Consider the following 15,044-nt stretch of genomic DNA (forward strand, 5'->3'; position numbering starts at 1 on the left):
CAAAAACCTTGGCGTTCCTTGCTCCTTACCCTCTTCCTTCCTTCTTTGCAGTGGGAGCCCCTCCCTGCTATTCTACCATATCTTCATTATCATACATTTTGGACACAGGACTCATGAGCTGGATCTGACCTGAAGGGTGTTGGCTGTTCATTTCACTCAGGCCACTCCCTTTGTAAATTGTGTATACTTTGTAAACCCAGAAGGCAAGAAGGTGGCCACCTCCCCTCCCCTGAGAAGCTCTAGCAGCCAGGCCCTTCCTCAAGACCTTCCTAACTGTCATAATGGCACTTCCAACCCCTCTAACGGTCACAAAGGTCATCTCCAGCCCCTTAATAGGACACCCCACCCCCATTATGATAATTTTAGGTGAAAAGTCTGGACAGGAAAATTCACCAATCCCTGAGCTCTGCTAAGCTCAGGGCTTGAAATCCCACAAATCCTCACTCTGGACATCTCTGCCCTAGAAAGTCTTGCCCACTAAGAAACCTTATGTGGAGCTGCCACACCTCTGCTAGGAGGCATCCTCAGAGCTGTGCTTCTTGGGCTCCCGTTTCTCAGGATGCCTTTCCATTGGGATACATCCTCCCCTCAGAGGTGCATGGTTCCTGGGCTTCCAAGCCCCAGGACACCTTCACAACCAAGCAGGAAGGCCAACGAAAAGCTCTTTCCTGCAGCCTAACTTCCATGATTTCAGAAAATACTCTGCAGGCTGCCAAGAGAGAGAAGCAATTAAACATCCTACCCAGCTGAAAGACCTATGAGCCATGAAATGACCAGTAAGGCAAGATACGCACAAAGGAGCAATAAATGGCTTCATATTGCAGTTGGATTTAAGGCCCACTTAACAGGAGGGAAATCATGCCTGGTATTGGAAACCTAACCAGCTTCCCAGGGATAGTGAGGTAATGGGCCTTAGAAAAGAATCTACTACTGCCCCTTTGCCAGATTAGCATAATTCTTTACTATATTCATCTCATACTCATGGATAAGTGTAGCTACCATCCCTCATCAACGGAGCTTCTATGAACAGCAAATGGAGACCATTCTAGAAAACAAAGCTGAACATGTTGCAGAGAGCAGTGGATTGTGGGAAGCCTACTCACAGTAGATGAATCTACATCATAGCTCCTGTAACTATGACTCAGGGAACATAACAGAAGAAAGGGGGCAGAAAGGTTGCAAGAGCCAGAGGACCATGAAGTTTGCTGGGAAGAAGTCTCTCCTAGAAATGGTTGCACAAACAAGACTGGAACAATGGCAATATCAATAGACATGCTAACTCAGAAGAGGATTGTGTAGCATCCCACTTCTGGGAAAGAAATACAGGCAATTAATGAGTGCTGGGAGGAGGAGAAGGAGCCCTCCAAGGGATGAGACCCCTATTGGTTGTCCAATGCAGAGTAGTCAGCCTCGAAACCATATACACACACCAACATAATGGACCCAGCAGGTTGTATTTACATGTATTTGTGTGCATACACAAATACACACATGCATACACACATGCACAACTATGTAACAATGTAAAGGCTATCAATTTGAGAGTGAAAAGGACATGTGAGGGGCTCAGGGGAGGGTAGCTTGGAGGACCTAAAGGGAGACATGGTGTGGAGAAAGTAGTGTGTGCAGTCTTAATTTAAGACTTGGTGGCAAGAAAGGTGACTTGATGGTTAAGAGCACGATCTGCTTTTTCAGAGGACCTGGATTTGATTACTAGAACCCATATTGGCTCACAACCATCTAATCCCCAGTTTCAGTAGATATGATACCCTCTTCTGGCTTTTTGCAGGCACTGCATATACGTGCTGCAGATACACATGCAGGCAAAACACATAAAAAGAAACCTAAAAAACACTTAAAATATTTATTTAGAAAGAGAGGAGTCTGAGTGGAGCAAATTAAGCATACTTTCTAATGACGTACTTTCCCAGCCTAGTTTTGTATTATTTACACAGAAATACTGGGTATTAGGAATTTTCTCCATTTCAAGTGTAGGGTTTACTGATCAACAACAAAAAAGAGACAAGGGAAGTAATTGGCCACTAGGGGGAACATGGGCTCCATAGAACTTTCCAAGTGCTTTGGGACACTTCCTGTCTGGTATAGGGGTGGGACAGCATTATTTTTTTCCATTTATTTCTTTTATTTTTCAGACTATAATATAATTAATTATATTACATCATTTATATCCTTCTCTTTCTTCCCTCAAAACTGTCCCATATACTCCTCCTTGCTCTCTCAAATTCATGGCCTCTTCAGTACTTTTTACATACATACATACATACATACATACATACATACATACATACATTACATAATACATACATACATACATACATACATACGTGTGTATCATATATATTACTGCCATCCCAACCAAGAAAGATGACATCATCATCAGTGTTCCTGTAGGTTGCAGATGCTCACTTATGTAGTCTGAACTGCGACAGTCTGATTAAGCTGCAACTGTGTCTCAGAGTCTATCTCCCTGTACTTTTCATACTAGAAATGACCCGGGAGCCTGTGTGACATGTGGAGGGGAGATGTGAGGGAGTAGCCATTTCTATGTGATGTAATAATGCTGATTTTTACTCAGGTGCCCAAAAGTAGACCAAACTCAAACTGGCTACCACACAAAGCAGCTTTCCATAGAATTTTACTTGCTGCCTTTGTATAGCTTAAAATTTTATTAAAGGCCTTTTCAGAAATCTCTAGAGATCATATAAATGTCATTTTGTTTTGTGGTGCTGAAGATCAAACCCGAGTCATCATTCCTGGTAAACAAGCTACATTGTTTATTATTTTAGTGGTTTTGCATCATGACTATAATTGACTTGTTGTCTTTTTGTACATTAATTCCCACTTATTCCTTAGGAGTATGTTCCAAGAAGCATAGTATAGCGGACTTCTGATATGGAGACTCTATCCTACTCTATATAGCATTGGAAAGTAAGTAGCTAGTAATCAATGTAACTTATGGCCAATGTGTAAGAAAAGAACCAGACAATATTTATTTTTTTTTTATTGGATATTTTATTTACATTTCAGATGTCATCTCCTTTCCCCATTTCTTCTCCCTAAAAAACCCGTATCCCATGTCCCCTTCTCCTTTTTGTTTTTATACAACTTTTTAAATGTTAATCAAAGGCTTTATAAGTTTGGTAATGCTCAATATCAAGATGTCCATACAATCAGAAGTGTAACCCAATACCCAATCTAGATATATCAACTATCTTTGACTGGCAGAGACTTGCAAACATCTGCCTCCATATACACTGCTCCCCCATCTCTCCTCTTTCTCTTCCTCCTCCTTTCCTTACTCCTCTTCCTCTCCATACTCCTCCCACCTTAGTTCCTCCTACATATCACCCTTCCTGTTACAATAAAACTTTTCTTTCAAAATACAATTAGAGCATAACTAGAACAATTTGTGTCAGTAAGGTACAAGATAGACCTAATACCTAGTCCATCATTTTGTTGACTAAGCAGAACCTCTGTCATCCCTCCTAACTAAAAGACATAGTTCTGTACCTGGGCTTTTTTTCTTGGCTTTAGAATGAATGTCAGCTAAAAACCATCCTCTCAGATCTTTTCTCTCAAAGATTGGCTATGAGACTATAAGTTTTCAACCCCATCAGAAATCCAGAATGACTGAGTTAACTGAAATTATGGGAAGCACAAAGCACAACTTCTAAAACTTAACCAATTTATAGAGACCACAGAACACCTTGACAGTCCCTATACTACAAAACATTGGAGCATCCAATCTTCAGTCTTCTGGCCCAGGATCATCTGACAGACCTAGTGATGCAGAATTATTAAGGGCTAATTACTCTGTCTTGGCAGATATAATTAGTCGACTATTCCACATGTGTGTCCTTTTCAGGACAGTAATTTGTCTGTAGATGACAAGAGGACATTCCTGCCTAGCGGCTGTCTCACCACAATTGGAGTTAACTCCAAGGATGCTCAATTTCTTCTTAGAAGTCAAGACAGGAAGCTGTCAGGAGCAGACAGGTCTCTAATCAAAATGAACATCAATACAGAAATGTTTGTAACATCAATTCTGTGGACTTCTGACATTTTGAAAACCAACTATCCATGTAAGATAATCTGGACTGTTGTCTGTTAACTCCTCTCAGCTATTTCTAAATATATATAAACATATAGAAAATACCCTAACAATAAACTCAGAGCCATGAATTTGCTATAGACCCTTAACTCACAGGCTAAACCATCTCAAATCAGAAAACTTAAAGAAGGACTGGGTCTAAACCTTGTATTCCTAAATGTGTTATATAGGCACAATGCCTATGAGAGTATCAATATTCATCTCCCTTTTATATTAATAAGAAACTTGTACCAATGAAAACCTTAAATTTGAAATCAAAGTAAATTTTGTACCATCTAAGAAATTACAACCTCATCTTAATAACAATTATACATATTTCTACCAATAGATTATGGCTATGCAATAAGTCCTAGCTAATCCTCCCTGTTCCAACAAAACCACTATTTTCACTAGAAAGACAGCCCAATATTAACCACCTCAGTCCCCAAGCCCAGGAAATAGGGGCGCCAACTTTTCATTAACTTCTTCAAGCTGATTACAAGCATTGTGATATTAGAAGAGGGGCAGAGGAAAGAGTAAACTGATAAGTCTCTGACGCTGTGTCTTCACTGCATCCAGCTGGAATTCCAGGGCATCAGAGGTTCGAGTAGGTCTTCTCAACTTGCTTGATGAGTAGATATACCAAGGCTGTGTATTTTGCAATATACAATTCTCAAAACAAAATTTAGTATCAAGATAATTTTTTGTTTGAATTCTGGAATCTAGTCTTCTGGTGACCTGCGTCTGTCATGTCTAATCCATATAATTTTGGGAGTTTCTATGAGGGTGTGCTCCCACTATCCTCCCATTTCTGCCTCCCTGCTCTCAAATTCCCCAACACTAGGGAATCCAAACTTTCAGGCACCAAGGCCTTCTACTTCCAATGATGCCTGGCAAGGCCACCCTCAACTACCTATACAGGTGGAGCCATGAGTCCCGCCACTTTGTGTTCTCGGGCTGGAGATTTTATAATGGCTACTCCAGCTTGTTTCTTAGGACCATTTGCTTGAAAAATTGTTTTCCAGCCTTTTACTCTAAGGTAAAGTCTGTCTTTGTCACTGAGGTGGGTTTCCTGTATGCAGCAAAATGCTGGGTCCTATTTATGTATCCAGTCAATTAGCTTGTCTTTTAATTGGGGAATTGAGTCCACTGATGTTAAGAGTTATTAAGAAACAGTGATTGTTGCTTCCTGTTATTTTTGTTATTAGAGGTGGAATTATCTCTGTGTGGCTATCTTCTTTTGGATTTGTTGGAAGAGGATTACTTTCTTGCTCTTTCTAGGGTATAATTTCCCTCCTTGTATTGGAGCTTTCCTGCTATTATCCTTTGTAATGCTAGGTTTGTGGAAAGATATTCTGTAAATTTAATTTTGTCGTGGAATATCTTGGTTTCTCCATCTATGGTAATTGAGAGTTTTGCTGGGTATAGTAGCCTGGGCTGGCATTTGTGTTCTCTTAGGGTCTGTATGACATCTGTCCAGCATCTTCTAGCTTTTATAATATCTGGTGAGAAGTCTGGTTTAATTCTGATAGGTCTGCCTTTATATGTTACTTGGCCTTTTTCCCTTATTGCATTTAATATTCTAAGTTTGGTGCACTTGGTGTTTTCATTATTATGTGACAGGAAGTATTTCTTTTCTAGTCTAGTCTATTTGGTGTTCTATAGTCTTCTTGTATGTTTATGGGCATCTTGTTCTTTAGATTAGGGAAGTTTTCTTCTATAATTTTGTTGAAGATATTTATTGTCCCTTTAAGTTGGGAATCTTCACTCTCATCCATACCTATTATTCTTAGGTTTGGTCTTCTCATTGTGTCCTGGATTTCCTGGATGTTTTGTTAAGAACTTTTTACATTTTGCATTTTCTTTGACAGTTGAGTCAATATTTTCAATGGTATCTTCTGCACCTGAGATTCTCGCTTCTGTCTCTTGTATTCTGTTGGTGATGCTTGCATCTATGACTCCTGATTTCTTTCCTAGGTTTTCTATCTCCAGGGTAGTCTCCCTTTGTGATTTCTTGATTGTTTCTACTTCCATTTTTATGTCCTGGATGGTTTTGTTCAATTCCTTCACCTGTTTGGTTGTGTTCTCTTGTAATTCTTTAAGAGATTTTGTGTTTCCTCTTTAAGGGCTTCTACCTGTTTGCCTGTGTTCTCTTCAAATTCTTTGAGAGTGTTATTTATGTCCTTCTTAAAGTCCTCTAACATCCTCATTAGAAGTGATTTTAAATCTGAATCTTGCTTTCCTAGTGATATGGGGAATTCAGGACTTTCTAGTGTGGGAAAACTAGGTTCTAATGATGCCAAGTACCCTGGGTTGCTGATGCTTATGTTCTTGTGCTTGCCTTTTACCATCTGTATCTCCTTAGTGCTACCTGCCCTGTCTCTGACTGGAGCCTGTCTTTCCTATTATCTTGGTCGTATCAGAACTGTGTGGGGTGGGTGTTACTACTGGGGTTAGAGCTGGGGTCCAAGATCTACTCAGTGCTCAGGTGCAGACAGGAAGGAACCAGTGCTCCGGACCAGGAGTGACTTTCTGGGTCCTAGTGGGTCTCAGTTACTCTCTGTTTGGGGTGGGTGTTGCTGTCTGCTTACCTAAGATACTGTGGGGTTAGAGCTCCTGAGAGGCCCACTTCCTCTGGGTTCTGTGAGTTTGGGGGCAGAGCTGCCACCTGGGATCTGCTCAGTGCTCGGGCCCAGACTGGAAGGCGACAATATTTTTTTTATTATTTTATTTATTTACATCCCATGTTGCCCCCCTCCCCAAGTTCTTCACCCATCCTCTTCCCCTTTACCTCTGAGGTATTCCCCTCTTGGGTATCCCCCCACTTTGGGGCATTAGGTCTCACCAGATTAGGTGCATCCTCTTCCACTGAGGCCTCTGCTACATATTTGCTGGGGACCTTGGACCACCCTGTGTAACATGCTCTTTGGTTGGTGGCTCAGTCTCTGGGAACCCCTAGGGGTCCAGGTTAGTTGACATTGTTGGTCTTCCTATGGGGTTGCCATCCACTTCAGCTCCTTCAGTCCTCCTCCTAACTCTCCCATAATGGTCTCCAACATCAGTCCAATGGTTGGCTGTAAGTATCTGCATTTGTCTCAGTCAGCTGCTGGTAGAGCCTCTCAGAGTCCAGCCATACCAGGCTCCTGTCTGCAAGCACAACATAGCATTAGTAATGGTGTCAGGGATTGGTACTCCCTACCCCCCATGAGATGGATCCCAAGGTGGGCCAGTCACTGGTCAGCTATTCCTTCAGTCTCTGCTCTATTTTTGTCCCTCCATTTCTTTTAGACAGGAGAAATTTTGGGTAGAAAATTTTGTAGGTGGGTTGGTGTTCCCATCCCTCCATTGGGGGTGCTGTCTGATTATTGGAGGTGGACGCTTCAGGTTCCATATCCTGTTGGGCATCTTAGCTAAGGTCACCCACATTGAGTCCTGGGAGCCTCCCCCATCTCAGATCTCTGTGACTTTCTAGAAGTTCCTCCCATCTCACCACCCCTGGCATCTGTATTTTACTATTCATTCTCCTGGCCCTTTGGGCCACCTCTCCTGTTTCCCCCATTCCTTATCCTGTACCCTCCTTTCTCCTGCCCCTCTCCCTCTTACCATGTCCCTCCCTCCCTCTGCTCCCCATGATTATTTTGTAAGCATACTTGGGTCTTCATTCTTGTTTAACTTAGGGTTTGTAGGGTGTATCATGGGTGTCTTGTGCTTTCTGGCTAATATATCCACTTATCAGTGAGTACACACATGCACATCCTTTTGGGTTTGGATTATTTCACTCAGGATGCAACACTCCACCACTGTACAGCCACTCTGGAAATCAATCTGCTGGTTCCTCAGAAAATTGGAAATAGTTTTACATGAAGACGACTCTTGGGCATATACTCAAAAGATGCCCCACCATATCACAAGGACATGTTGCTCTACTATGTTCATAGAAGTCTTATTCATAATAGCAGAAACTGGAAGCAATCCAGATGTCACTCAACTGAAGAATGAATACAGAAAATGTAGTTCATTTACACAGTGAAATAGGGCACAGTTCACAGCTGCTGGATGTGTCTCAGGGGAACCCAGCATGCAGGGGTCTCACCAGACCTTTCTGGCTTTTAGAGTCTATGTTGAAAAGTCAGGTTTAATTCTGATAGGTCTGCCTCTATATGTTACTTGGCCTTTTTCCCTTGCAACTTTTAATATTCTTTCTTTGTCCTGTACATTTAGGGTTTTGGTTATGATGTAGAAAGAGCTATTAAAAGCAAGGATGTTAGGAATTTTGCAAGTAAATGGCTGGAATGAGAAAATATAATCTTGAGCATGTTTATTCATATTAGTGTTACCCACATTTAATTCTACCCCATGTGGAATAGAAGTCCCTGAAGAACAACAGTTTAGAGCTGTCTAAAAAACAAAAACTTACTTTTAGTGAGATAAAATTTTGTCTTAAAATACAAATGGCTATTTATAGAATATTATTAAGAAATTAATCTCAGGGCTGCACAGGCACCAGAAACACACCCAGGTAAGACCCCTGCCTGCTGGGTTCCCCTGGGACACACCCAGCAGCTGTGAACTGTGCACTATCTTCAGAGCTCTTTTGTACTGTCCATGGCTCTGCCTGTATTCATACAGGGCTGTGGGCACCAGGGATATCCAACTCCACAGTGCTCTGCCTGCCCAATCCCCCTGGGGCACACAGAGTAGCAGTGAGCTATGCCCTGTCCCCTGAGATCCATTTTCTGACCTACAACTCTACTGGCATTTACAGAGACATACTAGAACCAGGGACAACCAGATGGCTAAAGGCCAGCAAAAGAATACTATCAACAAGAGCCAGGGCAACGTGACACCACTAGAGCTCAGCTACCCTACTACAGCAAGCCCTGGATATTTTAGCATAGATGAAGCACAAGAAAATGACTTTAAATCCCATCTTATAAAGATGATAAATGCCTTTAAAGAGGAAATGAATAAATCCCTTAAAGAAATCCAGGAAAATACAATCAAACAGATGAAAGAAATGAATAAAACTACTTAAGACCTAAAAATGGAAATAGATGGAATAAAGAAAACACAAACTGAGGCAACCCTGGAGATAACCTAGGGAGGAGAACAGGAACTACAGATGCAAGCATCACCAACAGAATACAAGAGATGGAAGAGAGAATCTCAGGTGTAGAAGACATAGAAAAAACTCAATGCATCTATCAAAGAAGTGTTAAATCTAAAAAGTTCCTGACACAAAACATCCAGGAAACTTGGGACCAAACCATGAAAAGACCAAACTTAAAGAGTAATAAGAATGGAAGAAGGAGAAGATTCCTAGCTCCAAGGCCTTGATAATATTTTCAACAAAATCATAGAAAAAAATTTCCCTAACCTAAAGAAAGACATGCTTATAAAAGTACAAGATGCTTTACAGAACACCAGATTGGATCAGAAAAATCCTCTCTACATAATAACCAAAACAGTAAATGTACAGAACAAAGAGAGAATTTAAAAGTTGCAGGGGAAAAAGGTCAAGTAACACATAGAGACAGACCTATCAGAATTAAACATGACTTTTCAACACAGACTCTAAAAGCCAAAAAGGTCTAGGAAGATGTCTTGCAGACCCTAAGAGACCACAGATGCCAATCAAGATTACTATACCCAGCAAAACTTTTAATCACCATAGATGGATCTATTAAGACTAAACAATTACACAGGCATATTAAATCTGGGAGCAAAGTTTATATAGAGTTCATATAGATTCTTCTTAAGATTTTTCAAATATGAAAAGGTTAGGCTATGCTCTAAGAGTGTCAACAATATAGACAGTGTAGAAGAACCACGGCCTATCCCTGAATCCAATAAATTAGGCGTCATCCCCTTGCTTCAGAATAATTAGTATTCTCAAATATAAATCAATGTTCATAGTCTGAACAGTCTTGTCTGAACTACTCCCAGCCTTGAGGATCGGCTCCATCACATATCCTGTGTGCTGGTAGACTGTAATCAGAATGCCTGGACCTAGCCTATTGCACCACATTCAATTATTAGGTCTATTTTGGGTCTCAGAGCCATGTTCTGGTCTAGTCTGGTAAATTCCCTAAACTTGCCTGCCTGCATCCTCCCAAAACCTAGTCACACATCCTATGAGCTGGCCCGGTCTCAAAAGAGAATACTTTAAAATCCATTAAGTTACACAATCTAAAAAAGTCAGGAATATTAGTGTTTACTTTTGGCCCTAGTACTCAAGTGGCAAAGGGAGGAAGACCTCTGCGAGTCTGAGGGGATTCTGGTCTATACAGTTATAGGTCATCCAGGGATGCATAGTGAGACCTTTTCTCAAACAAAATAAAATCTCCCTAAACAAAACAAGAATATATAAAAGAAATGGATGGATTTCTCAATTCAACCAAACCACCAAGTTAAACTATAAAGAGATCAACAAACCAAACACTAAAACAAGGAAATCCTAATAATATAAAAAGATTTCTGACCACCCCCACTCCGCAGTACAAACCCAGGTTTTAGATGTACTTACAGCAGAATTCAACCAAATTTCCAAAGATTTACAGCTAATACTTTCTAATTATCCAAAAGAAAGAAAGAAAGAAAGAAAGAAAGAAAGAAAGAAAGAAAGAAAGAAAGAAGGAAGGGAGGAAGGAAGGGAAGAGGGAGGGAGGGAGAGAGGGAACACTCATTCTATAAAGCCAGTGTTACCTTAATACCAAAACTAGGTAAAGACTCATGGAAAGAAAACTATGGGCCAATGTCCCTGACAGGAAAGCACCTCTCTCTTTAAAAAAAAAAAAAAAAAAAAAAAAACAACAACAACAACAAAAACTGGGGATTATATTTAATTCCAACAAGTATTCCTTAAAACTCAGCATCAAAGTGAACCAGTGTGACACCTTGACAGCACTCGGATACTGACACTACTGTCAGACACATAGGGCCCACATTTCTGCTGAAATGATTTAGAATAGTTACCAACAGCCACTCTAATTATCCCAATTAATTGTGTAAGAATCCTTTAATAATGGCCAAAACGAGAGTAGGCTAATACCTCCCAAATGTCTCTAGGTGCTGAAGTTCAGGGTGCGGTGTTTTTAAAGACGAGCTTCGATCAGTGTTGAGGTGGGTTGAAGATAGTCTTATAAAATTTGTCTGTTTTGCAGAGCTTAGCAGTATTTTCCATATATCACATGACATGTATTTTTGATTTATACTATACTTCCAGTTATTTTAGTTTTATGTTTTAACTTGCAGAAACATTTATTATGGTTGATAGGTCTGGACCATGGTCAGAGTCACAAACGCTCTCAAAATATTACCAAGGCAGATGTTGCTTGCTATTGAGGGTGGGATGGGGTAGAGTCTGAGGAGTATCTAGGCTGCCATGAAATAGAGTCAGGACAAGATGGCTCCACCCTAGTCACTTCACTGTGCTACAAGAGACATTCTAAACACTTTAGTACTGTAGAGACACTCAAGCAAATCAGCACATGAAACTGGGTCTTCTAGAAAAAGCCCTTATACAAAGATACTATATACACACGCACACACACATGTACACACAAACAAATAGAAAATTCATGGAAAAGTTCAAGAAGTTGGTTTTAAATTCATGTAACATTTTCATCAAATTCAAGAAGTTCCAGGAAGATAGTGAGGAGAATTTCTATTAAAATTACACTCAGCAGCAATAGCTAAAACAGCAAAACTACTTCTAAACCCCCTTTAAAATAATCTAATAGTGTAGGGAAATGTGCCACATAAGAAAAATACTGAGAACAGCAGAGAGGTGGCTTGTTAATATACCCTGGAAAAACTGTAAAATATGAATTAGAAGTAAATTGCTATGTATTAATAATAGGATTGTTTTTCTGCATGGATGGAGCCTTCTGTAGAAGCCACACACTTGAAAATGGCTACAAAAGTTATTAGCTTTTGTTTGTACTACAAAGACATTTCATCTGACAAGCGAGGACACATGAAGGTAGCAGCATTACTCATAATTTGAATGTGCAAATAAACCTGTACTGCAAAAAAGTCTTGTACTGTAATTGCTCAGATAATTTTTGAGTTTCTAGAAAACCAGAGAGGCCTTACAGAACTGGATTATAACTACTAGACGCCCAACTTCCTCAGAAAGCTTCCCAGCACAAACGAGCTAACAGAGCTTCGGCACAGGCAGGTGCCTAAGATCATCAGATCAAGATTTTTCTGCACTACTGATTTGCATATTTTTGTTTCATGCCATGCATTCCTTGGGTCATATTCTCTTACCATATTCTTTGGTAGTTTAGGCTTTTACAGTTCTGATTTAGTTGCATATCTCCCTTACTAATAACTATATTCTTACTAGAAATGGTCACCAATCTAACTATAATCGCCTTTCCCAAACTCAAATAGGTAATCTAAATGAATATGTCAATAACAATACTTTTTGATGGTGATACCTAAGTGAAGAAATATGTTCTTGTTCTAGATCAGGAGGACATGAATATTTTGGCATGTAATTGTGACTGTCATAAATAATTATGGCAGCATATGTTTATCCACCAAAGTTGATCATATCCCATGTGTAGTAATTGTGAACTTCTTATATGAATTCAGGTTTTCAGCGTTGACCCAGGACCAAGGTTAATTATCTATAGGACTCCTGGCTGATTCAAGACTATGGAGCCCTAATACTTTCATATATATACATATATATGAAAGTATATATAATTCTAATATATATATATACATTTTTCAAATATATACCACATATATATTTGTCAAATACATACACACACACACACATACTCCTAAGGCACAGATATCTTTCTGAGGAAAGACTTCTATGGATAATAATAGAATCCAATAGCAATAGTGTCCTCAAAGACTCAAAGACACCACCTATGAGTTTAAATTCCTTAACCAAATGTCTCAGTTTGTGTTTGCTTCTTGACACAAAATAACTATGGGTAGGAAGAATATAAAGAGCAGAAATGATTTCTCACAGTTTCTGAAGCCAGGAAGTCCAAGATGGAGTTGCTGACAGGGTTGGTGTGTGATGAAACTCTCCTCCCAACTTCCAGGTAGCATCATATTGCTGGTGTCTTCTAGGGGTGCTAGGTGCTTTGTCATCACATGGTAAGAGGCAAAGGGTCAGAAGAGCTGAAGGCCAGTTGCTGATAGCCCCCTTTAAAGACATGAATCCATTCCTAAAGGCTCTCATGATACCATCTACATCCTCAAAGGCCCCAATCTTTAAACACCACTATAATGGGTATAAATTCAACATAGAATTTTGGAGGAGACACATTTGAAATATAACACAAAAATAGTTATGAGCAATGAAAGTTAATTTCTCCTCCTAAGCTGGAAATATAGTTATTTATTATGTTCTGTTCAATCTTAAATGTGAATATAGTCACTGTTCTAATATGAAACAAAGAATAAAATACCACCCTTCTAAGAATGGATATTCTAAGGCCATGGTAACAAATAGGTCTCAGAAGTCTTCAAGCTTGTCTATTAAACCAACTGCAGCTTCCTTTAGTGTATGTGATTTATTTAAACCCACCAAGCAATGGGAATTACCTACTTCTGAAAGCCAGAAAAGTAACAGTTGATTTGAATGTCAGGCAATAAACAGTCTCACCCATATAATTCTAATACATATATCAACCCACGAAAGTCTCCAAAATCACGTTAGCCTCTAATGCTTGAATTCCCTGTCCCCTCGACCTCAATAAAAGGTCAGCAGTGTGCTCAGGAGTATGCCTGAACCATATGGTTCTTTTTTCAAATATAGCAAATTGAATTTTGCTACTTTACATCAGAAATTGAGCGCTGGACTCTCCAACCCTGGTCTGTTTTATAGCCATTACTCTTTGCATTATCATAATTGTTCACTTACATTAGGGCGTGGTAATACCAACATAAGCAGCAAGATATTCTGCCAGTCTATTACATGTGTTAGGTATAGATTACAAAACCCACCATTTAATATTGAAATAACAAATATAACGCTCAAGTTGCCCCTTACTCGTGTGAAAAGGAGCCATATACCAGTCAGGCTACGGGACTAGTGCAGACTCCTGTATTTAGTGAACAACCTTTTAGTGTCCAATGCGGCTGTAAATATAGTCTTTGACATGTGGTATCTCAGAAGTAAGTGTGTGTGTGTGTGTGTGTGTGTGTGTGTGTGTGTGTGTCTGTGTGTTTAGAAGGTATAGAAGGGTGCTTACTATTTTTACAAATAATTTAATTTCCAGAGAACATTTTACAAAATGCATCTAGAACATCTTATTGTGGCCACTTCACACAACACTAAATTCTTTCTGAAAACAACAAATATCATGTGACAGCATCTACTATCATAAAACAAACTAGTTTAAATTTATTTGGAAGAAAATAGGGAAAGGGACAAAGAGATGAGTTGACTCTGCAGTAATACAAAAGAGTTCATAAAGGATAAAGTTCAAAACCTTCAGCACACATCATGTTCTTACAGTGTAGAGACAGGCCAGCCCCACTTGCTGGCCAGCAGAATCACAGAGGAATAGCTTCTCTGGAGGAGACTCCGTGTCAAGGTCACTTCTTCCGCTCTGTATCAGAATGGTATTTCTTGGGCATAAGCCCAAGGTTCTGTTTAGTTTCCCATCGATGTAGAACAGATTGACTGCTTACAACATTACGTCTCATATCTTGATTCTGTAGAGAAAAATAATACTCAACTCTTGTCTGCTATGAACCCATAGTGTTTCGAGCCTGTTGGGCTCTTTAACACCACATCTACATCCAGACAGGTAGTTTTGATCTAGACAGTTTGGAAAGGTGAAAACCTTAGTCTATTGGTTTCCTAGAAGTTGTTGAGTAAAGACAAACTAGACAGAAGGCTTTTGTAGTTTGAAACAGAGAAAGGGAATCTCAAATTTCTTTATAAGCACATCAG

General features: G+C 39.7%; 1 protein-coding gene across 10 annotated transcripts in view; it reads right to left on the minus strand.

Annotated features, from left to right (window-relative positions):
• Positions 1-3,016: 3,016 nt before the first annotated feature.
• Positions 3,017-15,044, minus strand: part of Ccdc150 (coiled-coil domain containing 150) — a 102,271-nt gene continuing 90,243 nt past the window's right edge. For 5 of the 10 annotated variants that reach the window (XR_013109539.1, XR_013109534.1, XR_013109538.1 and 2 more), the window contains 4 exons: positions 14,602-14,803; positions 13,105-13,286; positions 6,957-7,258; positions 3,017-6,808 (listed from right to left, as the gene is read on the minus strand). Coding sequence is in view for 1 of the 10 variants with exons in the window: in XM_076931908.1 (XP_076788023.1) it covers positions 14,684-14,803 (120 nt within the window). In the remaining 9 variants the exon portion in view is untranslated. Of the gene's footprint in view, positions 6,809-6,956; positions 7,259-13,104; positions 13,287-13,707; positions 14,804-15,044 lie in introns of those variants that run through there. The other 5 variants (XR_013109535.1, XR_013109536.1, XR_013109541.1 and 2 more) reach the window with 5 other exon arrangements.

Source organism: Arvicanthis niloticus, chromosome 3, assembly GCF_011762505.2.
Source record: "Arvicanthis niloticus isolate mArvNil1 chromosome 3, mArvNil1.pat.X, whole genome shotgun sequence".
Classification (NCBI taxonomy): Eukaryota; Metazoa; Chordata; class Mammalia; order Rodentia; family Muridae; genus Arvicanthis; species Arvicanthis niloticus.